Below are 27981 nucleotides of genomic sequence, written 5' to 3'. Positions count from 1 at the left end.
ATTTGACTTTGACCTCATAAAAAGTCCCTTGGGTCTATAATACTTTTATTCTTGTATAATCTAAAACAAATCCTTTCCTTTTAAAAATCAAACAGACCACGTTACACACACAGTTGACTATTTACAAAGCACCCAATTAAATCCTACTTAATTCTCTCTCACTCTAAAAATTCCATCTAACTGGTGGGTAGAGTACTGATCACATTAAATGCATAATGCTCACAAGCCCTGAAAGTCCTATCTAACCTAGAAAACACTACCTTCCTTAAAGAGAAAATAAAGTCTTAAAAATAAGTGTAAGGTTTTGAAAAAATGAGACCAGAAATCACAGTACAAGACAGATAAATCTACTTTAATATTCACATGTAAAAGTTGCACATCACAAGAGATTGGACAGTAGTTTAGCGGTTAACTAACATAGCTATAGTGAAAATCATTTTTATAAAAAAATAATCTAGATGCGGTCATCAGAATTTTTGGTCTACTTAAAGTTAATGTTTGAAGATCGACTTTTACCCCTGCTTGAAGGATTTGCCATTATGCCTTTCAAATTTTTTTCTCCCACTGTTGTCTATTAATATTCTTTGGAGGAAGGAAAGCAGAAAGTGTTCATTTCCAAGAGTTTGTCCTTTGGTAGCAAGCAGAGAACATTTTTCATTTCTATGATTTAAATAGTCTGTACAGACATGAAACTTAGTGACATTAAGGTTTAGTGTAAAATGAAGAATGATAAGCATTTTTTCACTTTGATTAAAACAGATTTCCTAAACTCGTAAGGATCCAAGCATTTCCCCATCCTGTAAGCAAAATCATTCAGAATCCATTTTGACCTCAGTTAAAAAACAAAAAACACACTTACTCTTTATATATTATACTATCAAACCCTGTACTTAAAAACTGATAAAGCATATTATCAACATGTATATGCTTCAAATACAAAGATTTCAATCTAGGTTAAAGAAAACATATTTGAATGGACTCAGAACAAGTTTATTTTGTGATTAAACATCTCATGCAGTCATGCAGGACCACTAGCTATAACTGTTACTTCCGAGTCTACAGGACACTGGGCAAAACAAAAACAAATTAAAAGCCAGGCCAAACAGAAAAGACATTCAAGATACCAAGAGCTCTTCAACTGAGCTGGAAAATAATTTTCCTAAAGAAATATTCCCATAGATTAAAAAAAACACACACATAATATTTACAAAAAAATATTTAATTAAAAATATCTTATAATTACAGTAGTCTATTAAAGCATATACTTTCTCACACTTATAGAACATCTCTATATATACATGGTATGAAATGTCACTCAGTTAACTATACAATATGTAACATTCCTGCAGGGAATAGAAAGTTCCCTGCCCCCTTATAATCATCTATTTTAAACAATAGATGTAAAAAAAAATATCTACAATGCTCTGGTATATTAGTAAAGCTTCAAAACAAAAATTGAGCTCCTTGGTCACAAAGTAGGTTTCTAAAAGTCGGATTTGCTCTTTATCTTTTATCAGTCCTGTCACACTTAAGCTTAAAAAGTTTAACTGCACCTCCAAAAAACACAAAAATGTACAATTTACAGCGGTTATAAACGAAACAGAAGAGAATACGTATGTAGAATGTTTATGAACGTGCAAAAAAAAAAAAGGATGAAAGTTTTATTTTTCTTCCCTCTCTCTCTTGGAATGACGAGTGAAACGTTTCTAGGATTTGCTGATGTTTTTTTCCTTTCCTCCGGTGGCTTTTTCTCTAACTTCTACTCTTCCCCCTCCCTTTCTTGCGCTCCTGGCTCGGGCTCAGGCGGCCGCACACCTGTGGAAGAGGAATGAATAGAGGGGGTGTGTGAACCTTCCCGCTGCAGACTAACTGGCGCCACCGACCAAACTCAAGACATGCTTGATCAACAACCCAAAACAAACCACCGGGTCAGACTACACTCGCAGTTCGCCGCCCGGCCAGGCGCCGAGCAGGCAGCTGCGGGCCCCCGGGTAGCCCGTAGAGGGGATCCACTCTCGGGCCCTGCCTGCGTCCTCTTTCGTGGGTGTCAGAGTGCGCGGCGGGGCCATTGGGCACCACGCCCACGAGGGTACCCTCCCTCGGCGGGGAAAGGACAGTTAGAGCCCGCCGGTCGCTGGGGGCGGCACGGGGGGTGGCGGGAGCGTGAGTTGATCCGTCTCCACTTAGAGTGAATCCCCAATTGCTGAAGCTAAGTACGGCTTCACTTGCTAACTGGGTGGCAGGGAGAGAGAAGGGGTGTCCACCTCCTTGGGAATTTGCCGTCAGAAATGCTGGAGGCAAAGAACGCCGCTGTGGTTGGCACCGGAAGGCGCCGGGGACTGGTGTCTCTGGCGACCGGCCACACGAGAAGGAAAACGCGCGCTCACCTGGATAGCTAAGCTCAGCGGCACAGAATGCTGTCGCCCTGCTTGTTCACCGCGCCGGCCTGGAACAGCAACGAACACCAAGGGAAAGGTGAGCAGGCGCGAACAACGCACTCGCCACGGTCTTCCTCGATTCGTTCTCGGAACCCAGGCTGGCCCGCCGACGCCCCCACCCCAGCCTACAGCCCTGGGGACGCCCCTTTCCCCGGGCACAGGCTGGACCTGACAGCCCACGGTGCGCACAGCCCTAGTCCCGCCCCGCGCGTTCACCCGGCCTGCGCTCGCTGCACCCAGCCCGCCGCTGGCGGCCCCCGGCGCGGGAGGAGCAGGAGGGTGCAATTGTCACTCTCGCCCCTGCCCCGAGAAAAAGGGAGCGCCCGCGTCCCACCACCCCACCACCGCCCTCCTGGACTCCCACGGGGTCCGCCCCGGGCCGGCAGCCGGTCTCTCACCGGGTCGGTGTTGAGCGCCGTGAGCGGGGTCCGCGGCGGCGCGGCCGGACAGGTCCCGGCCGGGTGGTGCGGCGGCGCCGGCGGCGCCGGCTGCCTCAGCAGAGCCGGGTGCGTCTCCAGCGCCAGCTGCAGGTCCAGAATGTAGTCGATAACGTGCTGCAGGATCTCCACTTTGCTCACTTTCTTGTTGGGTGGGATGGTGGGCACCAGCCTCCGCAGGCGGCTGTAGCAGTCGTTCATATCGCACTGCAGGCAAAGCGCCGGCTCGTCGGCCGCCGCCTCGGCCGCCTTGCAGCGCGCTGCCGCCGCCGCGGCCGCCGCGGCCGCCGAGCCGCCCAGGCTGTGGCCGTGCTCGGCCAGGCAGCGCAGCGCCAGCTCCCCGCCGCCGCAGCCCGACGGCGCCTTACGGCCCGAGGGGCGCACCGGGCTCACCGCCTTCATCGCGCGCGCCCTACGCGAGCGGACCCGGTGGGGCGAGCGAGGGAGGCAGGCAAGCTCCAGGCCCCCGCCCGCGACCGGCTCCGCTCCCCTTGCCTTCGCGTCCCGCGCGCTCGGTCAGCGCTCGGGGCACCGCGAAGCTCCCGGCGATTCCGCGCCCAACAATTGACGGGAGGGTCGCTCCGGGTTTTGCGAGGGGATCTCTGCTCAATGGGCGACACTCGGCCGAGACCAAAAGGCAAGAAAAATCAAAAGCACCGGAAAGAAAGCAGCCCACCGGGTTCCCTAGTCACTCCCTTCGGACCCCAAACCCGACCCCCGCCGCTGCGCTCCTTCGACCCCAAGGTTTCCCCGCTCCGGGAACCGACTCACAACCGCGCCTCCGCTACGCTCTCGCACGGCCTGCCGCGCAGCTGTATTTATAGGCCGCGCGCCCCGGGGGCGGGGCCAGCGCGTTGGCCGTGTCGCCGGGCGAGGGAGCAGAGCCAGGCTGGGCTCGCGAGCGGGTGCGCGGAGGGAGGCGACGAGGGCTGGGGCTCCGGGAGATGCTGGGGGGCGGGAGCTGGGCAACCGGAGTGGAGGGGTGGGCGGGGTTCGGGAGTGGCCAGCCAATCATGCGGACGGTGCCACCTCAGGGAATGGCGCTCGGGCCAATGGGAAGGGCACTCCATTCCGTCAACGCCGTGGGTGGGGGCTCTGAGAAAAGAGAGCTGGGTGGGAGTCGGGCCAGGCTGGTGTGTGCCTTAGGGAGGGGAAAAGAGAGGGAGAAGTTCCTGCGAAGAACTGCGGGAATGTGCGGCTGGAATTCACTCTCCCCCCGGCTTAGGCGGCTGAGGGAGCGCTGGGTCCTGCTCGAGGCTCTCCTGTCACTCCGAACAGCGCGGCACCCAGGGACCCTCCGCCACCCGTCACTCCATCCCTGGGATTCCAGCGCCTTAAGAAGGACGCTGTTCAAGAAGGCACGTTCGTTCTTCTCTCTGTTTTCCCCCTCCATTTCTTTATTCGCCTTTTCACAATTGCCGAAACCATAATGATGGAATGGAATGCGGAGGCTTTCTGTTCCTGTTTTTAAAACGTTAAAGCTTAGGGGGGAAAAAAAAAGAGAAAAAGAAGGCCAAATACAGATTTTTGGTGAAGGGACGTATAAGTAAAACCAAAACGTCGTAGGGTTTTTCTTTTACGCATCTGGATGCAAAAGTGGGCTCAAGAAATGCAATTGCCTTCAGCATTAAATTAGAGCACGTAAATATTAAAAATGCATGGGCACGGAGTATTTAAAATTTCACCATGACATATAATATTAATCTTTTATGTAAAATTCATACCTGTAACTTAATGTAGGCCATTAATGCCCTGCTTCACGTACCTCGCTTTAAATAAGATACTGAGAATGTCCAGAATCTCCTCCTTTTGCAACGAAGCATTAAAATTCACACTTCCAGTCCCTGGAGTCCTGCTTGGGCCCCACCCTGCAGAAAAGTCTGCTAATTAAAGACATTTCTGTGTTAGATTTCTAATGGGAAAGCTGTCCTTCAATGGCTCAAAACAAAATTGCACAATGAACTTTGATAGGGCCTTGTGTGTACTATGCAAGAAAAACTTGAGCCCTTCAGATAAGAAATGAGCATAAAAACTCTGTCAGTGGGGACATGAATTTTGTGTGCCTTTACCCTGCAAACCTACCACCTTTAGACAAGCTAGGAGATGAATTAACTCAAGAATTTTCTTAATTTATGTACATGATATGGATTGATGCCTTCATTTTTATAGATAATTGAAAGAAAGAGATATGGACCTCATTTTTTCTTGTCTACCCTCTGTAAGGAAACCCTCCCTTCCTTCCCAGAACTGAAATACCTGAATCAGGCAGGAATTTTGTTTAACCACGTGGGTACTTTATGACTATTGCATTGCTATTTCCCCAGAGCACATTCCTTTTTCCTGATGAAGTGAGGAGTGACCTTTTAATGCTGGTTTCACAGGTAGATGCAACAACCCTCCTCTCTCCTAATCCTTATGCGTTAAGGCCTCTGATAATTGTTTGAAAGCGAGTGACAGTCTCATTTACTCATGAGCATACCTAGACGGTCTACATACACACTTATCAAAAAACGCAGAATTAGAAAACGCAAAAGAAGGCTCTCTTCTAAATACAGGCATAGTTTTATATAGGCTTAAATTGATATAAATACACACAGAGTGAATATTGTCAATTTAGATAGAAAGCTGGGCAAGGGAGCCCTGCTGGGTGTAAGCTGTTCCCCTGGAGCCAATCACATCAGCATAGGTGATAATAATAAAAGGATATATGTACAGATGTTTTGTTCCATTGATTTTTTTCCCCTCCTTCCTAGAGTTTAAAAACTGCTCCAAAATTTAAAACCTAAGATTATTCTCTGTTTGGCAAAATGTAAGTATGCTAATATGCCCAGGGCACACTCACACTTCAGAACTTTACATGTCCTAGGTTGCTTAAAATTAAAATTTAAGTTTGAAATAGGTGACACAAAGGGACAGTCGTATCCATCTTTCTGGACTTGGTGACACCTCAGAGAGCCATGCCCTGGGTGTGGCCAGTGCCAGATACCAAAGTTTCAAGTTTTTTTGGGGTTGCTCTGTGTGTGACTCAGTCTTTCTGACTGTGGGACTCTGGGGGGTAAGTTAAAGGAATGTACTCTGGCCACATGATCAAGAACATCCAGGAAAAATGTGATCTCCAAATCCTGCCAGCAGAGGAGGTAGAATCAGTTATTGTATCCCTCTTTGTGAAGGTGGGAAGGCAGGAAGATATTTAAAAAAAAAATCAAAGTTCTACATAAAACGCGATACAGTGGAAAGAAGGTATACATCCTGTGTTTTTGGCCCAGGAAACGAGAGTCCTAGGAGCTACACAGCGTTATGTTTTTGATTTTTAGACACAGTCACTTATATGACGTCAAAGCTGAAGTCACGAAAGACTCCAGGCACTGATAGTTCAAAACAAGAGGTTACTCAGCACTTGCCAGCTTTTGGAAAAACCTTACAAGCGACATTATTTCTGCCGTGTAGAAAAAGAAATTCAGTTTCCCACGACTCTTCCTTCTACTTCAAACTGCTTCCCTCGCGCTTGTAAAAGTAAGGCAGGCTAGCCAAAAGCCCTTTGCCATGAAAGTGCTAGAGACTCCCAAAATATACCTCAATGGGAAACGGGGGTGAAATATTCATAGGAGAATTGCTAGGGAGTCCTGGTGACCAGAGTCATGTGTACACCCCTCCTCCAGACAAAGGGGTCTGCAGCCCTTTCTGGGGATGCTTTCTAGATGCTAATCAGACCCTCGCTGAACTGCAACACCCAGGCTCTTAGAATTCACAATCGCCCTGTGTTTACATGAAGCAAGGGTATCCAAGCATATTGTGCTATTCAGCCCAAATGCCTTTTTAGGACTTGATACTTCTTTCTCCATGGCCTGCAGTGAAACAGTGGGTGGGCTCAGGCACACAGATAAACACGAGCGTTCCCATGCCTTGGTTCCTCTCTGGATGTAAGTGGTCACTGAACAAGGCACATGCATTCTTTCCGGGCATGAGAAACCACTATGTACTCTGCTGCAGGAATGTCCCTTGCTCCAAAAGAGTAAATTGGGCAATGAGGCAATTCAAACTCAAGGCTGCTTTATCTGGTACTAAGCATTACAGACTTACTCGTGCTACCCTTGGACTGCTGATACCGGTCCCGGAAACGCTGATAACCTCTTGGTTTGCCCGGTCTTGGAAAAGGCTTATAGGAATAGGACTTTATATACTGAACATAGCTGGGCAGTTGTGGCCATCAAAAATGCCAGCTTCAGGAGTTTTGAAAGGTAGTCTGTTGAAATAAGATGTAGGTGATTTTTTTAAAAGCTCTCCTCAGACAGATTAAGGACAGAAAATGAGAAGACAGAGGTGTCATTTGTTTTTACCTTAAGAGACATCAAGAACATGGGCTCAAAATCAGCCTGGGCTCCAGTTTTGGCTCCTTGATTTACTAGTTTTATATCATTAAGCTGGATTCTTAAATTCTTGTGCCTTTATATATGAAATGAAGATAAAACTATCTACTTCATAAGGTATTTATAATAAATATGCAAACTTACATAAAGTTTTTAGAACAGTGTCTGGCATATAATGTGTGCAAAAAATGTTAACATTTATTATTATTTTTGGTAAATAGTTCCTCCCAGTTTGTGGCTTGTCTTTTCATTCACTCAGTCTTTTGAGAGCAGAAGTTTTTAATTTTGATGATGTTCAGTTAATCAATTTGTTCTTTTAGGGATCATGCTTTTGGTATTGTATCTAAGAAATCTTTGCATAACCTAAGGTAACAAAGGTTTTCTCCTATGTTTTCTTCTAGAAGTTTTATAATTTTTAGGTAGGGTTGGTTTCACAGTCCTGCAACTTATTCAGTCACACAGGGTCCTGCGCATAGAAGGGTCCCATGCTTGGTTTAATGCTCTGCTATTAGCATTTTGAAATTCTCAGTAATTTCTGAACAAGGGGACCCGCATTTTCATTTTGCATTGGGCCCACATGATATGTAGCCAGTGTTGGTTTTATGTTTATGTTTAGGTCTATGATCTATTTGGAGGTTACTTTGGTATGTGGTTCAAGATATGGATTGAAGTTAATATTTTTGCATATGCATATCCAATTGTTCCATTGGATTGCCTTTGCACCTTTGTCAAAAGCTGGTTGTGTATATGTATGGGTCTATTTCTGGCCTCTGAATTCTGTTCTGTTGGTCTATTTGTCTATTTTTACACTCTGACCACACTGTCTTGATTACATAGCTTTATAATGTCTTGAAGTCAGGTAGTGCTGATTGGCTGATCTTCCAGCTTTGTTCTTTCTCAAAGTTGTTTGGCTAATCTGGAGATGTTGCATTTCCATATGAATGTTAGAATCAGTTTGTGAATTTCTTCAAAAAAGGACTTGTACCCAAAATATATAAAGAACATATACCCAGAATATATAAAGAACTCTCAAAACTCAATAATAAGAAAACAACGCAATTAAAAAGTGGACACAAGACTCGCTCAGACAATCCAGTAAGTAAGATATATAAATGACGAATGAGCACATGAAAAGATGCTCAGCGTCACTGATCATTTGGGTTGTGCTTCAAAACTACAATGAGATACCACTACACACTTGTCAGAACTGCTAAAATTAAAAAGGCTGACCATACTAAATGCGGGTGAAGATGTGGAACAACTGGAACTCTCTACACTGCTGGTGGGAATGTAAAAGGAGAAAAATCACTTTGGAAAACAGTTTAGCAGTTTCTTAAAAAGTTAAATGTACACATATCATATGACCCATCCATTCCACTGCTAAGCATTTATTCAAGAGAGATAAAATCGTATATCCAGGGGCCACGAAGGGACATGAGAATGATGGATGTGTTTATTATCTTGATTGTGGTAATGGTTTCACCGATATATAATATGTTGAAACTTATCAAGTTGTACATCATATCTATATCTATATCTATTGTGTGCCAATTATATCTCCATAGAAGTATTTAAAAGTATTAATTTTAAAAATTAACATGAGGATCTCAGAAGAGTTCCTTCCATGAATCCACCAGGGTTTGTTTTCTATCTTCCATAACTGGGCATTTTATAGTCTCTCTCTCTCTCTTTCTTTTAAACTCTGTATCAAATTGCTCTCAAGCAGGCATCATAGGATTAACTGAATTCTGGTGAGACACCCTCCAAAGCAGGCATTAGACATATACTGCTTCAGTGTATCAGCTGTCATGGTTATGCATTAACATATTCAATCACTTGCCAGAAGTAGATTCTAATAAAACCACCTCCACTCCTCCCTGTTTGGTATTGTTCTGATGTGACAGGGATTTGAGGCTCTGAGGAGGACTCAGCCTGATTATTTGAAATACTTTTCCCTTTTGCAAAAACTAAAGCTATGTTCTGGACTCTCATCTCCATGCTTCACCCCGGTTGTGACCTCTTCTGTCTCAATTACCCCAAATTAGCAGCTGCCTTGGGACAAATGCACACTGAGTGGAGAAGATAAGCAGCCTCGTCATTCTGTTTTCAGGATGGCCTAGGATTTTTTCCTCTTCACCATTTCCTTCCCAAGAAAATAAACAGTCTAACAGGATTAAATGCATTCATTTCCAGAGCAGGGAGCAAAAATTCCCAATAGGCACCATATTTTTGCCTTTAAAATCCTATGGCTCAATCTGTAGCCTCAGCTTCTCCATCTGGCAAGAGAAGGGATTTACAGGGATGGAGTGAGGATTAGCTGCTTTGAAAGCCCCAGAGGAAAGGCAGTAAGTAAACAATAGGGGGCAGTATACTTGTGCATAATAGATACTCAATGTCCATTAATGTCTGTGCCATTATTGAAAGGGGCTTGTAATAGGTAAAATGGTTATGAAGATGCCAAAGAGACCATGTTCCTGCTTTAGCTTATCATTATCCTTTAGCAGAGAAATTCAAAACAAAATTTATTTGTTTGTTTGCTTATTTATTTATTACTTAAAAATTCGTGCCAATAAATATTGATATATATTCCTCTGCTTCATTCTTTCTTGGAGCAGGTAATAATGTGAGGCTTTGCCAAGAAATGTTCTGCTCATAGCACAAATCATTGCTAGACTTCACTAATGGAGGGGTTTAGTTATATTTCCCTTTCTTTTAAAGTGAACACAAAATAATCTCAGAATATAGAAAGAGCACAATTAAATGTGTTTTAACTGCTTAGAGGAAAGATACCAAATAAATAGTAATTTGCTTCACATCTTGAAACTGAATGTTGAATAGGAATCCATCACAGCAAATCTGCCTTCGCTGAGAAAAAACCTTCCCATTTTGTTGATATCTAGGTCATGGTTCCTAAGAACAGATACAATGTTCAAGGAACAGTTGCATTGGGGCTTCCATGGTGGCGCAGTGGTTAAGAATCCACCTGCCAATGCAAGGGACACGGGTTCGAGCCCTGGTCTGGGAAGATCCCACATGCCGCGGAGTAACTAAGCCCATGTGCCACAACTACTGAGCCTGAGCTCTAGAGCCTGCAAGCCACCACTACTGAGCCCATGTGCCACAACTACTGAAGCCTAGAGCCCGTGCTCTGCAACAGGAGAAGCCACTGCAATGAGAAGCCGGCGCGCTGCAACTAAGAGTAGCCCCTGCTTGCCGCAACTAGAGAAAGCCCGCGTGCAGCAATGAAGACCCAACGCAGCCAAAAATAAATATAAAAAAATAAATTTATAAAAAGAAACAGTTGCATTGTTTTTACCCTGAAGAGGAATTTTGGAGACATTTTTGTAGAACTCACGCAGCTGTCATTGGTTATTGGATGGCTCACAGTGTCAGCGAACTGTGTACCTGCGGTGGAAAATGAGTGTGTGGAAAGTAGATGAACAGCATGAAAACTCACTTGTATGTAGAATAATTAAACGAGTACATTTTTCTCCTAGTGCAACAAAGCACCAAAGGAATTAAAGACGCAGAATTAAAGGAAAGAGACTGAGTTAACTTTGAACTTTATCAACGTTGGTAATTGTATATAAAAATAGTTCAGTTTGAACAAACCATCCCTTTGGGAGGGATTACAGGTAGAACTATTTTCTCTTGAATAAAATTAAATGATATTATAATCTTAAATGAAATATTTTTTCTTTTTTAATTTTTTAATTTAATTTTATTTTTTTATACAGCAGGTTCATATTAGTCATCAATTTTATACACATCAGTGTATATGTGTCAATCCCAATCTCCCAATTCATCACACCACCACCCCCACCCCCCCGCCGCTTTCCCCCCTTGGTGTCCATATGTTTGTTCTCTACATCTGTGTCTCAATTTCTGCCCTGCAAACCGGTTCATCTGTACCATTTTTCTAGGTTCCACATATATGCGTTAATATATGATATTTGTTTTTCTCTTTCTGACTTACTTCACTCTGTATGACAGTCTCTAGATCCATCCACGTCTCTACAAATGACCCAATTTGGTTCCTTTTTATGGCTGAGTAATATTCCACTGTATATATGTACCACATCTTCTTCATCCATTCGTCTGTCAATGGGCATTTAGGTTGCTTCCATGTCCTGGCTATTGTAAATAGTGCTGCAATGAACATTGGGGTGCATGTGTCTTTTTGAATTACAGTTTTCTCTGGGTATATGCCCAGTAGTGGGATTGCTGGGTCATATGGTAATTCTATTTTTAGTTTTTTAAGGAACCTCCATACTGTTCTCCATATTGGCTGTATCAATTTACATTCCCACCAACAGTGCAAGAGGGTTCCCTTTTCTCCACACCGTCTCTAGCATTTGTTGTTTGTAGATTTTCTGATGATGCCCATTCTAACTGGTGTGAGGTGATACCTCATTGTAGTTTTGATTTGCATTTCTCTAATAATTAGTCATGTTGAGCAGCTTTTCATGTGCTTCTTGGCTATCTGTATGTCATCTTGGGAGAAATGTCTATTTAGGTCTTCTGCCCATTTTTGGACTGGATTGTTTGTTTTTATAATATTGAGCTGCATAAGCTGTTTATATATTTTGGAGATAAATACTTTGTCCGTTGATACGTTTGCAAGTATTTTCTTCCATTCTGAGGGTTGTCTTTTCGTCTTGTTTGTGGTTTCCTTTGCTGTGCAAAAGCTTTGAAGTTTCATTAGGTCCTATTTGTTTATTTTTATTTTTATTTCCATTACTCTAGAAGGTGGATCAAAAAAGATCTTGCTGTGATTTATGTCAAAGAGTGTTCTTCCTATGTTTTCCTCTAAGGGTTTTATAGTGTCCAGTCTTACATTTAGGTCTCGAATCCATTTTGAGTTTATTTCTGTGTATGGTGTTAGGGGGTGTTCTAATTTCATTCTTTTACGTATAGCTGTCCAGTTTTCCCAGCACCACTTATTGAAGAGACTGTCTTTTCTCCATTGTATATCCTTGCCTCCTTTGTCATAGATTAGTTGACCATAGGTGCGTGGGTTTGTCCCTGGGCTTTCTATCTTGTTTCATTGATCTGTTTCTGTTTTTGTGCCAGTAAAATATTATCTTGATTACTGTAGCTTTGTAGTATAGTCTGAAGTCAGGGAGTCTGATTCCTCCAGCTCCGTTTCTTTCCCTCAAGACTGCTTTGGCTATTCGGGTTCTTTTGTGTCTCCATACAAATTTTAAGATTTTTTGTTCTAGTTCTGTAAAAAATGCCATTGGTAATTTGATAGGGATTGCATTGAATCTGTAGATTGCTTTGGGTGGTATAGTCATTTTCACAATATTGATTCTTCCAATACAAGAACATGGTATATCTCTCCATCTGTTGGTATCATCTTTAATTTCTTTCATCAGTATCTTATAGTTTTCTGCATACAGGTCTTTTGTCTCCCTGGGTAGGTTTATTCCTAGGTATTTTATTGTTTTTGTTGCAGTGGTAAATGGGAGTGTTCTCTTAATTTCTCTTTCAGATTTTTCATCATTAGTGTATAGGAATGCAAGAGATTTCTGTGCATTAATTTTGTATCCTGCAACTTTACCAAATTCATTGATTAGCTCTAGTAGTTTTCTGGTGGCATCTTTAGGATTCTCTATGTATAGTATCATGTCATCTGCAAACAGTGACAGTTTTACTTCTTCTTTTCCAATTTGTATTCCTTTTATTTCTTTTTCTTCTCTGATTGCCATGGCTGGGACTTCCAAAACTATGTTGATTAATAGTGGTGAGAGTGGACATCCTTGTCTTGTTCCCGATCTTAGAGGAAATGCTTTCAGTTTTTCACCATTGAGAATGATGTTTGCTGTGGGTTTGTCATATATGGCCTTTATTATGTTGAGGTAGGTTCCCTCTATGCCCACTTTCTGGAGAGTTTTTATCATAAATGGGTGTTGAATTTTGTCAAAAGCTTTTTCTGCATCTATTGAGATGATCATATGGTTTTTCTCCTTCAATTTGTTAATATGGTGTATCACATTGATTGATTTGCATATATTGAAGAATCATTGCATCCCTGGTATAAATCCCACTTGATCATGCTGTATGATCCTTTTAATGTGTTGTTGGATTCTGTTTGCTAGTATTTTGTTGAGGATTTTTGCATCTATGTTCATCAGTGATATTGGCCTGTAGTTTGCTTTTTCTGTGAAATCTTTGTCTGGTTTTGGTATCAGGGTGATGGCGGCCTCATAGAATGAGTTTGGGAGTGTTCCTTCCTCTGCAATTTTTTGGAAGAGTTTGAGAAGGATGGGTGTTAGCTCTTCTCTAAATGTTTGATAGAATTCACCTGGGAAGCCATCTGGTCCTGGACTTTTGTTTGTTGGAAGATTTTTAATCACAGTTTCAATTTCATTACTTGTGATTGGTCTGTTCATATTTTCTATTTCTTCCTGGTTCAGTCTTGGAAGGTTATACCTTTCTAAGAATTTGTCCATTTCTTCCAGGTTGTCCATTTTATTGGCATAGTTGCTTGTAGTAGTCTCTTAGGATGCTTTGTATTTCTGCGGTGTCTGTTGTAACTTCTCCTTTTTCATTTCTGATTTTATTGATATGAGTCCTCTCCCTCTTTTTCTTGATGAGTCTGGCTAATGGTTTATCAATTTTGTTTATCTTCTCAAAGAACCAGCTTTTAGTTTTATTGATCTTTGCTATTGTTTTCTTTGTTTCTATTTCATTTATTTCTACTCTGATCTTTATGATTTCTTTCCTTCTGCTAACTTTGGGTTTTGTTTGTTCTTCTTTCTCTAGTTCCTTTAGGTGTAAGGTTAGATTGTTTATTTGAGATTTTTCTTGTTTCTTGAGGTAGGCTTGTATAGCTATAAACTTTCCTCTTAGAACCGCTTTTGCTGCATCCCATAGGTTTTGGATCATCATGTTTTCATTGTCATTTGTCTCTAGGTAGTTTTTGATTTCCTCTTTGATTTCTTCAGTGATCTCTTGGTTATTTAGTAACGTATTGTTTAGCTTCCATGTGTTTGTGTTTTTTACATTTTTTTCCCTGTAATTCATTTCTAACCTCATAGCATTGTGGTCAGAAAAAGATGCTTGATATGATTTCAATTTTCTTAAATTTACTGTGGCTTGATTTGTGACCCAAGATGTGATCTATCCTGGAGAATGTTCCATGTGCACTTGAGAAGAAAGTGTAATCTGCTGTTTTTGGATGGAATGTCCTATAACTATCAATTAAATCTATCTGGTCTGTTGTGTCATTTAAAGCTTCTGTTTCCTTATTTATTTTCATTTTGAATGACCTGTCCATTGGTGTAAGTGAGGTGTTAAAGTCCCCCACTATGATTGTGTTACTGTCGATTTCCTCTTTTATAGCTGTTAGCAGTTGCCTTATGTATTGAGGTGCTCCTATGTTGGGTGCATATATATTTATAATTGTTATATCTTCTTGGATTGATCCCTTGATCATTATGTAGTGTCCTTCCTTGTCTCTTGTAACTTTCTTTATTTTAAAGTCTATTTTCTCTGATATGAGTATTGCTATTCCAGCTTCTTTTGATTTCCTTTTGCATGGAATATCTTTTTCCATCCCCTCACTTTCAGTCTGAATGTGTCCCTAGGTCTGAAGTGCGTCTCTTGTAGACAGCATATATATGGGTCTTGTTTTTGTATCCATTCAACAAGCCTGTGTCTTTTGGTTGGAGCATTTAATCCATTCACGTTTAAGGTAATTATCGATATGTATGTTCCTATGACCATTTTCTTTTTTTTTTTTTTAAAGGAATTCCTTTATTTTTATTATTTATTTATTTATTTTTGGCTGTGTTGGGTCTTCGTTTCTGTGTGAGGGCTTTCTCTAGTTGCGGCGAGTGGGGGCCACTCTTCATCGCGGTGCGCGGGCCTCTCACTATCGCGGCCTCTCTTGTTGCAGAGCACAGGCTCCAGACGCGCAGGCTCAGTAATTGTGGCTCACGGGCCTAGTTGCTCCGTGGCATGTGGGATCTTCCCAGACCAGGGCTCGAACCCGTGTCCCCTGCATTGGCAGGCGGATTCTCAACCACTGCGCCACCAGGGAAGCCCTGACCATTTTCTTAATTGTTTTGGGTTTGTTTTTGTAGGTCCTTTTCTTCTCTTGTGTTTCCCACTTGGAGAAGTTCCTTTAGCATTTGTTGTAGAGCTGGTTTGGTGGTGCTGAATTCTCTTAGCTTTTGCTTGTCTGTAAAGCTTTTGATTTCTCCATTGAATCTGAATGAGATTCTTGCCGGATAGAGTAATCTTGGTTGTAGGTTCTTCCCTTTCATCACTTTAAGTATATCATGCCACTCCCTTCTGGCTTGTAGAGTTTCTGCTGAGAAATCAGCTGTTAACCTTATGGGAGTTCCCTTGTATGTTATTTGTCATTTTTCCCTTGCTGCTTTCAATAATTTTTCTTTGTCTTTAATTTTTGCCAATTTGATTACTATGTGTCTCGGCGTGCTTCTCCTTGGGTTTATCCTGTATGGGACTCTCTGCGCTTCCTGGACTTGGGTGGCTATTTCCTTTCCCATGTGAGGGAAGTTTTCGACTATAATGTCTTCAAATATTTTCTTGGGTCCTTTCTCTCTCTCTTCTCCTTCTGGGACCCCTATAATGCAAATGTTGTTGCATTTAATGTTGTCCCAGAGGTCTCTTAGGCTGTCTTCATTTCTTTTCATTCTTTTTTCTTTGTTCTGTTCCTCAGCAGTGAATTCCACCATTCTATCTTCCAGGTCACTTATCTGTTCTTCTGCCTCAGTTATTCTGCTATTGATTCCTTCTAGTGTAGTTTTCATTTCAGTTATTGTATTGTTCATCTCTGTTTGTGTGTTCTTTAATTCTTCTAGGTCCTTGTTAAACATTTCTTGCATTTTCTCGATCTTTGCCTCCATTCTTTTTCTGAGGTCGTGGATCATCTTCACTATCATTATTCTGAATTCTTTTTCTGGAAGGTTGCCTATCTCCACTTCATTTAGTTGTTTTTCTGGGGTTTTATTGTGTTCCTTCATCTGGTATATAGCCCTCTGTCTTTTCATCTTGTCTGTCTTTCTGTGAATGTGGTTTTTGTTCCACAGGCTGCAGGATTGTAGTTCTTCTTGCTTCTGCTGTCTGCCCTCTGGTGGATGAGGCTATCTAAGAGGCTTATGCAAGTTTCCTGATGGGAGGGACTGGTGGTGGGTAGAGCTGACTGTTGCTCTGGTGGGCAGAACTCAGTAAAACTTTAATCCACTTGACTGTTGATGGGGGGGGCTGGGTTCCCTCCCTGTTGGTTGTTTGGCCTGAGGCAACCCAATACTGGAGCCTGCCTGGGCTCTTTGGTGGGGCTAATGGCAGACTCTGGGAGGGCCAGAGGAGTACTTCCCAGAACTTCTGCTGCCAGTGTCCTTGTCCCTATGGTGAGCCACAGCCACCGCCCGCCTCTGCAGGAGACCCTCCAACACTAGCAGGTAGGTCTGGTTCAGTCTCCCTTGGGGTCACTGCTCCTTCCCCTGGGTCCCGATGCTCACACTACTTTGTGTGTGCCCTCCAAGAGTGGAGTCTCTGTTTCCCCCAGTCCTGTCGAAGTCCTGCAATCAAATCCCACTAGCCTTCAAAGTCTGATTCTCTAGGAATTCCTCCTCCCGTTGCCGGACCCCCAGGTTGGGAACCTGACGTGGGGCTCAGAACCTTCACTCCAGTGAGTGGACTTCTGTGGTATAAGTGTTCTCCAGTCTGTGAGTCACCCACCCAGCAGTTATGGGATTTGATTTTACTGTGATTGCGCCCCTCCTACCATCTCATTGTGGCTTCTCCTTTGTCTTTGAATGTGGGGTGTCTTTTTTGGTGAGTTCCAGTGTCTTCCTGTCGATGATTGTCCAGCAGCTAGTTGTGATTCTGGTGTTCTCGCAAGAGGGAGTGAGAGGACGTCCTTCTACTCTGCCATCTTGGTTCCAGGACCCAGACAGTTTCTATATCACAGCAAGGCACCAGACTCTCGCTGCTCTCTGGCTTCCTGGATTCTTGTTCAAGGCAGGCCAGGATGATCAGATATCAAGGGTGGCATAGTGGAGGATAAAGAATCTGAAATATTTTTTCTTAAGACAAATGTTTGACCAAGTAATCTAAAAATTAGATAAAGCACTAGATAATACTTGGTCTGATTGAACCATATCTACCATTTTAAAAACATCTTGTTCATTAGGTCAACATTAAGGTATAATTCTCTTTGCATTATGATCTAAAAAATGAGTAAGACACATATCAGGAAAAATAAGACAATTACTGTGACAACATTGTAAAAGTGCTACATATATTGTCATTGAGGCTCTGGGCATAAGACTGGAGTTATATGAGATCAAAGAAACTTGTTGAAAATACTTTAACATTGGTCATCCACCCATTGTTCTGTCTTTATCAGGAATCTACAACCTGTACTACATAAAATGATTTTGCCCTTTGGTGGATTATTAAATGGCCATTGTCCATCAACAAACTTCCCAGAACTGCCAACTCTAACTTCTGGTGAACATGGTTGGAAGAACGGTAATGCTTTCTTTTTATCCATCTGCTAGAAGCATCCTCATGTACCAAAGAGATATAGGCTTAAAACCTCTATATTAGAATTATGTCACACCCAACTCTTCAGCCTTACTTTTAAGGCTCTCTGTTAACTCATCCTTCTCCAAAACTGTTTCAATTCAATTCAGTTCAATTCAAGTCAATCCTGCACACATATGTCTTGTACAGCTATTGTATGACAAGGCTGTGTTCAAGAAAAATAAGCCCCTTACGTACCTCATGGAGCTTGCTATTTAATGGAAATGGTTTAAACAAATTAAAAATTAATCAGTGCAATACAGTGCATTCTGTGCAATAGTACAGGCATGGATGGGGCACAGTGGGAGCAAAAACCAAAGCCTGAGTCAAAAAGGAAACTTCAAAGAGGAAGAGTTACTCAAGCTGGATCAAGAGTTACTCAAGTTACTCAAGCTTGAAAAATGACTTCGTCAGCGGAAGAAGGCTTTTCAGGTGGGAAGAGCAAGTGCAGAAGCTTGGAGGAGTGAAGCTCCAAGGGTGTCCCTTGTTCTCTCTGCTTCAGTCCAAACACTCAACTTTCATTTCCTTACAGTCAGCTAGTACTTTTCTTCCTCATCTCATGATGGTCTTCCCATCTAAACAATTTTCCACTCTTCTTTCTTCCAATCCACAGCCACCAACTCTTTCAAAAACCACTGTAGGTCTTAGTGCAACATGATTTCTTCATCTGGGAAGCCATCTGTCATTCATTCCCTCACTATAATTTTTTTAGAGTAACTTTATTCATTTTCCATTTTATAATAAATGTATATACAAATTGCAAAAAAATTCCAAACATAAAGAAAAACATAAAGATGAAAAATAAAGGTCATGCACAAACCCACACCTAGAAATAACCACTGTTTATATTTTATTGTGCATATTTCCCATGAATATAAATATTATTTCTTGAACAGAGATTTTAGTGTGCAATGCATACTTCTTGGAAATCTAATTTTTCACTTCATATGGCATGGATATATTTCCATGTCAATAGTTACTTGTCTTTGTCATAATTTTTATGGTTGCATAGTGTTCTATTATATGGACATGCCATGACTTATTTAACAAACTATTATAGATATTTTATTATTTCCAATTTTTTGCTATGTCCTCTTATCACATCAATAGTACACGACAGTTTGCCTTTGTTGGCATGCTACTATGCAATTCTCCTTAAGCTATGTCAGGATTGTGTGTTTTATTTTATTTTTTTATTTATTTTATTTTTTGCCATGCCGCATGGCTTGTGGGATCTTAGTTCCCCAACCAGGGACCGAACCCGGGGCCCTGGCAGTGAAAGCCCCAAGTCCTAACCACTGGACTGCCAGAGAATTCCCAGGATTGTGTGTTTTAGATTTTCAACTGTCAAAAGCATCTTAGAGGAAAGGCCAGTTCTTCCTTCTCTTTTGCTACTTTTTGTAGGTAGTAAAGAGTTATTCATATAGTAAGTGCTCACAGGGCTGCTCAGGGGCATTGGCAAAATCTTCCAGGATGACATCCTAGTGAAGGGCTGGTCAGAGGTGACCTTCAGATATTGCACGTATTCAGAGTGTGGCTAGCCTGTTGAAATGAGAGAGAGGAAGGGTTGGAGCAGAGTAGTGGTAGATCCACCAGGTCGGCTGACATCCCAGGAAGGTTCTTGTCTACTTAGCAAAAAGCTTTAGGCAGGCTGCTAAAACTTACGAATTTGCTGGAGATGTCTCAAGTGAGGGAAGTGGTGGGAAAGAGAGGTCATAGGGGTAGAAAAACCTCCCATTCCTTTCTTTGAACTCTTTATTTTCTTGCTCAATTATATCCTACAGCCAGAATTTAAATACAATTACAAACAACTTTGACAATGAAGTTAATGTCCCCTCTGCACAGCAACTAATCACTATATTCACCCACATTGACCCAAACCTTTTTATTCCCCTAGGTCTACACTACCAGCCTTCCGTAGTGACCACCATAATGTACTCCAATGGCAAAAGGTAAACCACCCATTCTATTGATAAAAATGTAAATCTGGAATAAGTAAATAGAAAAGGCATTTTTAAAAGGAAGGGTTTTTTTTGGACATTCAGGTGCTCATTCATTTTATTGAACAACCAAACACAGAACTATGTAACTTAAGTAGGTATAAGGTCCCATGCAACAGTAAGAGTTTAGAAACGGTTGTTATAATAATGTATAACATTATACATTATAACTTTTTTATTTTGGCAAAATCCATCTTGGAATACAAACGTCCTTAGTATAAAAATGATTCTTCATTTTCTCAATTGGAATATGATAAGTGTTTTAACTTGTTGCTGATGAGACAACGCTTTTGCAACCCAGGAGGTCAGAAATCCATTATTTAATTTCTGAAGGGACAGGAAAGAACAATAGTGGAGCACTCTTCCATCATCCTGCCGTAACATGTTTGCTGAGCCATCAGGCTCCTGGGGCACCTTTATATCTGCCCTGCTGAAATGAAGAAGAGTGGTTAGCATCTTATTGAAATGGTGGTTCTAAGATATTTATGGCAGGTGTTATAAGGGGCTTCTTCCTTCCTTCGGTCTTGGATAACCTAAAAAAAGCGTCATCTGTCTTATGCCTTGATAAGGTTTAGAATTGTTTCCAAAAATGGGAAGAAGTAGTAGTCACAGTTCTATCTCTGTTCTCGTTACTAAATATCTAGACAATTCCAGATTTTCAGGGTGAGTAGACAGGTGCAGCCTGCAGTGTGGTAGCCAGCTCCAAAGACCATTTCTCAATAGTCCGTCACCTTGCTAGTGGGATGGTACATGGCAGAGGAGGGAAATTGGCTGAAGATCTCCCTGTTAGTTATTATTCCCTTGTCATGAGTAAAAATCACATGTCTAGAACAGTATGGCTTCCTCTCTAGGCTATTTCATTCTTATAATTCTATCATGGTTGGAATACACGCTGAATAAAGGCTATTTTGTAGCCAGCAGAAGAATTTGGATTAGTGATTGGGAAGTCTGTGGGTACTAACAGAACAAATAAATATCTCTGAACCAATGTTTCAGTGACAACACAGAAAAGAAAATACAAAGGTTGGGGGCAGGAATCCAGGTCTGACATCTAGGAAAGTAAATACAAGGAGGCAAAAAATATGAGAGAAGGTATTTTGAACCAATTATCTATTTTAACGAGAGTCTCTGGAACGTGATATAAATATTTACTAGATAAACACATAGAATTTCCCCTGTATTCACGTACTTAAAGCAGAATATAATGATCTGGGTGGGAGGTTGGACTGGAAATTATCTAGGTCCCTTCCAAATGTAAATTTCTATGATTCCATGGCATTCTTACATCACTGTGCACGCTATTCCCACTTAATTTGCAATCTCCAATTAGCTTTGCAATTATAGTTTTAGTAAAATGCTTCACTGGTCTTCACTTCTAAATGCCTAATACCACTTTACTACAGGCAACAAAGAGATAAACAGGCACCTTGGTGATAAAGGTACTTGGCCTATATCAATAATACTAATATTTCATCTTGCAAGAGATTCAGCACTTGTTTTAAAGCATGCCGTTTGCTTTGTGCATATGCCTTGTACATTACCATCTAGCACAATAGTCTCATCTACAACTTGGAAGATATTTATATTCATGTAGTGGCTATGTTTTTGAAATACACAGTATGGCTTTGTATTATCAATTCTGATTTCCGTAAGTCATCCAAGAAAACTCGTCTGTCCTATCACAAAGATGAATTCTGGTTATCTTCCACATTTTTATTGACTTTTTTCTAGGAAGTAGAGTCTATGTAATTCTCAAAAGGATTTGCAACATATACAACAGTGCATTGTCAAACTCAGTCTTCTAATTAAAGCAGGGAAATAAATAGCCAGTTCCCCTATAACTATATTACTTGGAGTTCACAATTTAGGGAAGTGCATGCATTCACTCTCTTATCTCTTCAAATACCTAAGGTACCTAAACGTGAGGAGGCTTGAATCTATTGTATTATCATTCATTCATTATCTATCACTTTGTACTTGGTCCTTCTGTATTTCCCCTGGAGATTTAAACTTTTGTAATAATAATAATAGTAGTAGTATAATAGTTATTGTATGTATATTTATTCTGATCAATAGGTTCTAGAGAATTATACTCTGCAAATATGGGTTACTTTAAGGATGTCGTAAGATAAATCTCTTTTACCATCTTAAAAATCACTGGCAGAGTGAGGGCATTGATAAAATGGTAGGGATTGAAAGTAGACTAACACAGGTTCCCAAATGTTGGTGTGCAAAACAATCTTCTGTGTACTTGCCTAAAATACAGATATCTGGGAACCACCCCTAGTTTTTCTGCTTCAGGTGATTCGAATGCAGTGATTTAAGGACCACATTTTGAAAAATACTGGTGTCCTCAATAGTAAGTATAATAATAAATTTAAAAAAGCCAACACTGTATATATGAAATTTCATCAAGTCTATAGGTAAAGGTAGATAATTCAAGACATAATTGTTTGAGTGCTATTTGTGCAGACATCACAGGAGTTGACACACTATGAATGGAAATGAACTGTGGAGGGAATAAAGTGTGTTGGTGATGATGATGTGATAGCATATAATACCTACCATTTATTGAATTGTGACTATATTCTAGGCACTATGAAATGGCTTCACTTATAGGTATGTCATTTAATTCTCACGATCCTGAGAGGTAGCACCTCAAAATGCAGGACTGAGTGAAATTATTTAGCAGTTGCAATCAACAGAGTAAATGTAAATTAAGAAAGTTAAAAAAGCAAAAAGTCAATCAGAGGCAAAGAGATTAATAATCTCTAACTATATAAATATCTATAAATATACATATATACTCACTTTCAGAAGTCTAATCACTAATCATTCATGTGCATGCTATATTTTTAAGCTTAGAATTAAGCCAGGGATGGTTAAGGGAATAAATTGTCAAAAAATAAATACAGAAAGAACCAGAGCAGGGTAAACTGGTTTTCCAAATATAGACTCTTAGGAGTGAAAGGAGGAGTGGAGTTTCCCCAGCCAAGTTTCACTTTGGAGGAGAACTCCCAATACAGTGTAACCACCCGCGCAGCTTTGGCAGGGCTGTTTATCATAGCCAGCAAAGGGGAGGGTGGAGCCCTTTTTCTGACAATGAAAACTCTTCTCAGAGTTCAGTGAGAACAGTGAGCTCACTCCCTAAAAGATCTCAAAATTCAACAGAATTGTAAGTCATGAAAAACATAGTATTAACTGTAGTACTTTATTTTTTTTATTTTTATTTTTTAAAATTTATTTTTATATTTATTTTTGGCTGTGTTGGGTCTTCGTTTCTGTGCGAGGGCTTTCTCTAGTTGTGGCAAGCGGGGGCCACTCTTCATCGCGGTGCGCGGGCCTCTCACTATCGCGGCCTCTCTTGTTGCGGAGCACAGGCTCCAGACACGCAGGCTCAGTAGTTGTGGCTCACAGGCCTAGTTGCTCCGCAGCATGTGGGATCTTCCCAGACCAGGGCTCGAACCCGTGTGCCCTGCATTGGCAGGCAGATTCTCAACCACTGCGCCACCAGGGAAGCCCCTGTAGTACTTTATTTTAAGACTGAAGTTACATATAATGTATCTTTTTATGAAGCTGAACTATGTAACTTCTGTAATTAATGTTATCTGAAGATAAATCGAAAGGTACAGTTTCAGTTATGCAAGGTGAATAAATTCTAGAGATTTACAGATAGAGGACAGCGTGTTGCCTGTAGTTAACAATACTGTATTACATACTTAAAAATTTGCTAAGAGAGGGCTTCCCCAGTGGCACAGTGGTTGGGAATCTGCCTGCCAATGCAGGGGACATGGGTTCGAGCCCTGGTCCGGGAAGATCCCACATGCCTCGGAATAGCTGGGCCTGTTCACCACAACTACTGAGCCCACGAGCCACAACTGCTGAGCCCGCGTGCCTAGAGCCCATGCTCCACAACAAGAGAGGCCACCGCAGTGAGAAGCCCACGCACTGCAACAAAGAGTAGCCCCCGCTCACTGAAACTGGAGAAAGCCCGCGCGCAGCAACGAAGACCCAACACAGCCAAAAATAAGTAAATAAATACATAAATAAATAAAATTTTAAAAAAATTTGCTAAGAGGGTAGATCTTAAGTGTTCGTATCACACACAAGAATAACAACAATAACAACAATAATAATAATAGTAAAGAAAGAAAGCAGGAGGAAACTTTTGAAGGTGATGAATATGTTTATGGCATAGATTGTAGTGACAGTTTCATGGACATATACTTATCACCAAACTCATCAAGTTGTAGACATTAAATATTTACAACAAAAAATAAAAACTAGCCGTGGAGAAGTGATCAGACTTGCAGCCTAATCTGGCTGCAGTCCTAACTCTACCACTGACTGGGTGAGGCTCATGTAATCTTCTCCCCTTTAGCTTCCCCATCTGTCAATGCAATAAGAGGCTAGAACTGCTTGATCTACAGGGTTCTGCCCAACTCCAATAGTCTATGCTTATATTTAATTAATTAGTTCATTTGGGGTCTTGTTTTCAAAAAGAGTTATGTTGTAAGCCTCCATGATTTACCTTCTCCAAGAATAATAGCAATGCCCTCAAGCTATTTTAAGCAAGGGTCAATGGAATATTGAGAGACGTAGGGGGAGAGCCACTGGCTGCTGTGTTGACACCATTCTATACACAAGGACAGAGGTAGGCAGGAGGTTACTGTAATAATCCAGGCTTTGACAGGGCTGACTCAGCAGACGTGGTGAGAAGTAATTGGATATATTTTGGAACTATGGCCTGTGGGTTGTTAGGGGAAAGAGGAGTCAAAATTTTCTGTAGTTTTTGGTCTTAAACAACTGAAAGGACAGAGTTGGCATTTATTGATGGTCGGGCTGGGGGAATGACAGTTTAGTTCTGCCCATATTAAATTGAAATGCCTACTAAGGATCCAAATTGGACCCAAATTGGATATCTGAATCTAGAGTTCGGGGGAGATGTTTGCGCTCGAACTATAAATTTGGGAGTGATCGTCTCCATATGGATGGTATGTAAAACCACAAGACTGGATAATGCATTCTAGGGAGAAAGGATAGCTAGAGAAGGGGGTCCAAGGATCAAGTTCTGTATCACTTCAATGTTCAGAGGTTGGGGAGATGAGGAAGAAGCAGAAAAGAATGTGAGAAGAGAGACCAGTGAAAAGGGGATGTGAAGGGAAGAAATAGTTTCAAAGAGCAGGGAGTGCCTTAGACAGGTCCAATGCTCTTAATATGGTACAGGCTGGAAGAAACCTTGCCTGCAAGGGAAAAATCCAATAGCAATGGAAACTACTTTATCGGCCTCATCTTCCAGCTAATTCTTTGTACCTTGGCACAACAAGCATAGGAAAGAAGGAAGACTTTTTAATTAGATGTATTTAAAATACGGATAGGAACATATCAATCTGGGTTTAAAAAAAAAAAAAAAAAAATATATATATATATATATATATATATATAATCACCTGTTTCCAAATTCAGTCTGCTAGGGCACCATGTAGTAATTTCTTCCAAGAAGAAATTTTATTTTTCTGTGTTTTCAGTGATGCAAACTATCCAAAGAGCCTACTTTCCAGTGGGAAGAATGCACTGTAAAAGGAGTTTTTCAAAAATCTCTAAGTGAAAAAAATTTTTTTCCTTCTTTTTTTGTACTCATCATATGAATGTATTCCTGGATTTCCTTGTAAATAAGATACATGAAATGAATGAATGAGCTCTAACATAATGTCTGTTGATTAAGGGACACATTCTAGGCTCAGTTTCTCACAGTGCTTTGCCTGTAGCTTTCTGAGCAGTCCCTTCAGCCAGCACCTTTGACACTAAGATCTGTCATTTAGAACACCTCTTATTTGCTACCCTCCTTTCAGCTCTGACTACCCCAGATCAGGTGTTTTCCAGGTGGTCTGTGAGGGCACCTGTATTTTTTCACTTCCTCAACTGTGGGCAGGAAACAGCTCTGACAGCTACCCAGAAACTCTGGTTATGAGTCTAATCTCCTCACTTGTCCAGTTGCTTTGTAGGAATCAAATACAACTTTTCATGATTACATCATTCCCACTAGCCCCTCCTCTATTTGATCCTTTTTGCCTGTGGCTTTCATGATCACATTTATGAGGATAATATTTCCTCACATGCTCAGAGAGAATGCTCTTCTTAGTGGCTTTGGGGAGAAGAGGCCCCTTTCCTGGCCTGTGGTCTTGGAGAAGAGTGACTCAATAACATCACCATTAAACTTACATTCTCTGCAGCGTAGATTCGCTAGTTTTCCTAATTATCTGGTATTTCGAGTCAATGGATGTTTAAAGGTTTTGGTTTTCAGTTATTCAGATTGTATTTGTATAGGTACGCACCATGGGAGTAACCCAGTGAAACATGCTGCCTGCTATGTTAAGTTGTGCACTGTTTACTTGACATTACCTAGAAGCATCTGCTTATCATCACATAATTTAGCATTTTATTCTGTTTCCACAGTCACCTTAAATGCCATGTAATGGCAGTACATTGAATGTTTCCTTTTCCCCTTATTTATCACAATAAAGTATTACTTTATACCAATAAAAACAAAATAATTTTCTGTCTTTACTTCCTAAATGTTCTACAACAGACATGAATTATTGGAACAACGAATAAAAAGAAAAAGAAATACACCACCAAAGAATTTCTACTGTAAAAATTTTTTTTTGCTGTTCTTTGTTTAGTGTTATTATTAAAGGATTATGGATTACTTCCCAGTGACTTTTCTAGCTTAATGAGGGATCCTGGGAATATCAGTTCTGGGTGAAGACAATAAGCATAAAAAACAAGATACATATGCCTTTCCCCTAGAATACAAATATAAAATCCAATTGGTCTGGAAGGCAAAAAGCAGCACAGAAATATATTTATAAAGGAAGCCATAAATATCCTGCATTTTGGGGTGCCTGAGTCATATCAGGTTGTAGTATTACATCATGAGGCAATCTTTAAGTGAATCTGATTTCTCTGTAGGTGATATATATGAACATAATTCTTACCACTCCAACTTTTTTAAAAAATAAACTTTCATTTGGAATAATTTTAGATGTACAGAAAAGTTGCAAAAATAGAACGGAGAGTTCCCATGTACCTTTTACTCAGTTTCCCCAGATGTTAACATCTTTCATAACTATGGTACATTTGTGATGATTAAGAACTTAACCTTGTTATATTACTATTAACTAAATTACAGACTTGACTTGAATTTAACCCATTTTTCCACTAACGTTCTTTTTCTTTTCCAGAATCCAATCCAGGATACCAAACTGCATCTAGAACTCCAACCTTTGAGGAAAATTAGGACCAGAGTTAGAGCTATAAAGACCTCAGATCTAATGGATAGAGACTTAGGTTTGGAATCAGGAAGAGTAAATAGAAATAGCACAGATGTAAGCCTTGGAAAAACCTTAACTTCAAAGATGTAGCCATCATTATGTTTTACTTCAGGCAATTTATATATCTGATGGAAATCTCAGGTCATCTGGTATTCCCCTTTATTGTCAGAATTTAGCAAGGGCTCTTTTAAGTCAAAACATTGAAAACCCTGTTAACTGTGATATACTCCTGGACTTAAGCAAAGGGCAGTATCTCAGAGATTTAGCAGTATCATCTAGATGAAGATGTGTATATAATATTCTGAGATACAGTTATCTTCATATGTAGTTACTATCTTATGTATCTCATCTCCTTCCAGTTTATGCCTTATCCCTTGACCTGTAGCTACAGTAAGCATCACAATGTTTCTTTAGTTTGTTCATTCACCCAAAACAGGTATTGAGAACTACTTTGTGCTAAGCACTGGGCTGAGCTCTGTGGACCCATTAGTCTTTTGGATGAACCCAGACAGGATAGCCAGGCTTTATCGTACAGTGGATAAATGCTAATAGAGGTATTCCTAGAGTGCTGGGGAAAGAAGCATAGAAGACATGCATGGAGAAGAGGAAAGTCATGCAAAAGACATGGAAGCACGAGGTAGCATGGCCTTTTGAGTGTTCATGCCTTGCCTGGGAGACACGGCAGGGACCAGAACTGGATGTGTGGGTGGGGGCTTGGGATGACAAAGACCTTGGATGCCAACTGAGGGGTCTGAATTAATCATGCGGAGGATGGGGAACCAACGATCAAATTTTGCTTTGGAAAGGTCAGTGTAGAGAATGGATTGCCGGAGGAAAGAATT

The 27981-nt window shown here is 41.0% G+C and overlaps 1 protein-coding gene and 1 long non-coding RNA gene across 3 annotated transcripts; one reads left to right on the top strand and one right to left on the bottom strand.

Moving 5' to 3' along the window:
- Positions 1-974: 974 nt before the first annotated feature.
- ID4 (inhibitor of DNA binding 4) lies at positions 975-3786 on the bottom strand. Its single transcript, XM_061194856.1, has 3 exons — positions 2837-3786; positions 2388-2446; positions 975-1815 (listed from the first exon to the last, which is right to left on the bottom strand). The coding sequence occupies exons 1-2, from the start codon at positions 3275-3277 to the stop codon at positions 2402-2404; spliced, it is 486 nt and encodes a 161-aa protein (XP_061050839.1). The 5' UTR covers positions 3278-3786; the 3' UTR covers positions 975-1815; positions 2388-2401.
- Positions 2069-27182, top strand: LOC133094327 (uncharacterized). Of its 2 annotated transcripts, none has more exons than XR_009701452.1 (3): positions 2069-2475; positions 19703-19757; positions 27050-27182. It is a non-coding gene; the product is annotated as an uncharacterized LOC133094327 (long non-coding RNA). The 2 variants fall into 2 exon arrangements; XR_009701451.1 differs by lacking the exon at positions 2069-2475 and adding an exon at positions 17636-17751.
- The last annotated feature ends 799 nt before the right edge of the window (positions 27183-27981 follow it).

The sequence above is a fragment of the Eubalaena glacialis genome, chromosome 7 (assembly GCF_028564815.1).
Source record: "Eubalaena glacialis isolate mEubGla1 chromosome 7, mEubGla1.1.hap2.+ XY, whole genome shotgun sequence".
Classification (NCBI taxonomy): Eukaryota; Metazoa; Chordata; class Mammalia; order Artiodactyla; family Balaenidae; genus Eubalaena; species Eubalaena glacialis.
The sequence above is the reverse complement of the archived record's forward strand: the minus strand, read 5'-3'. Positions and strand labels throughout refer to the sequence as shown.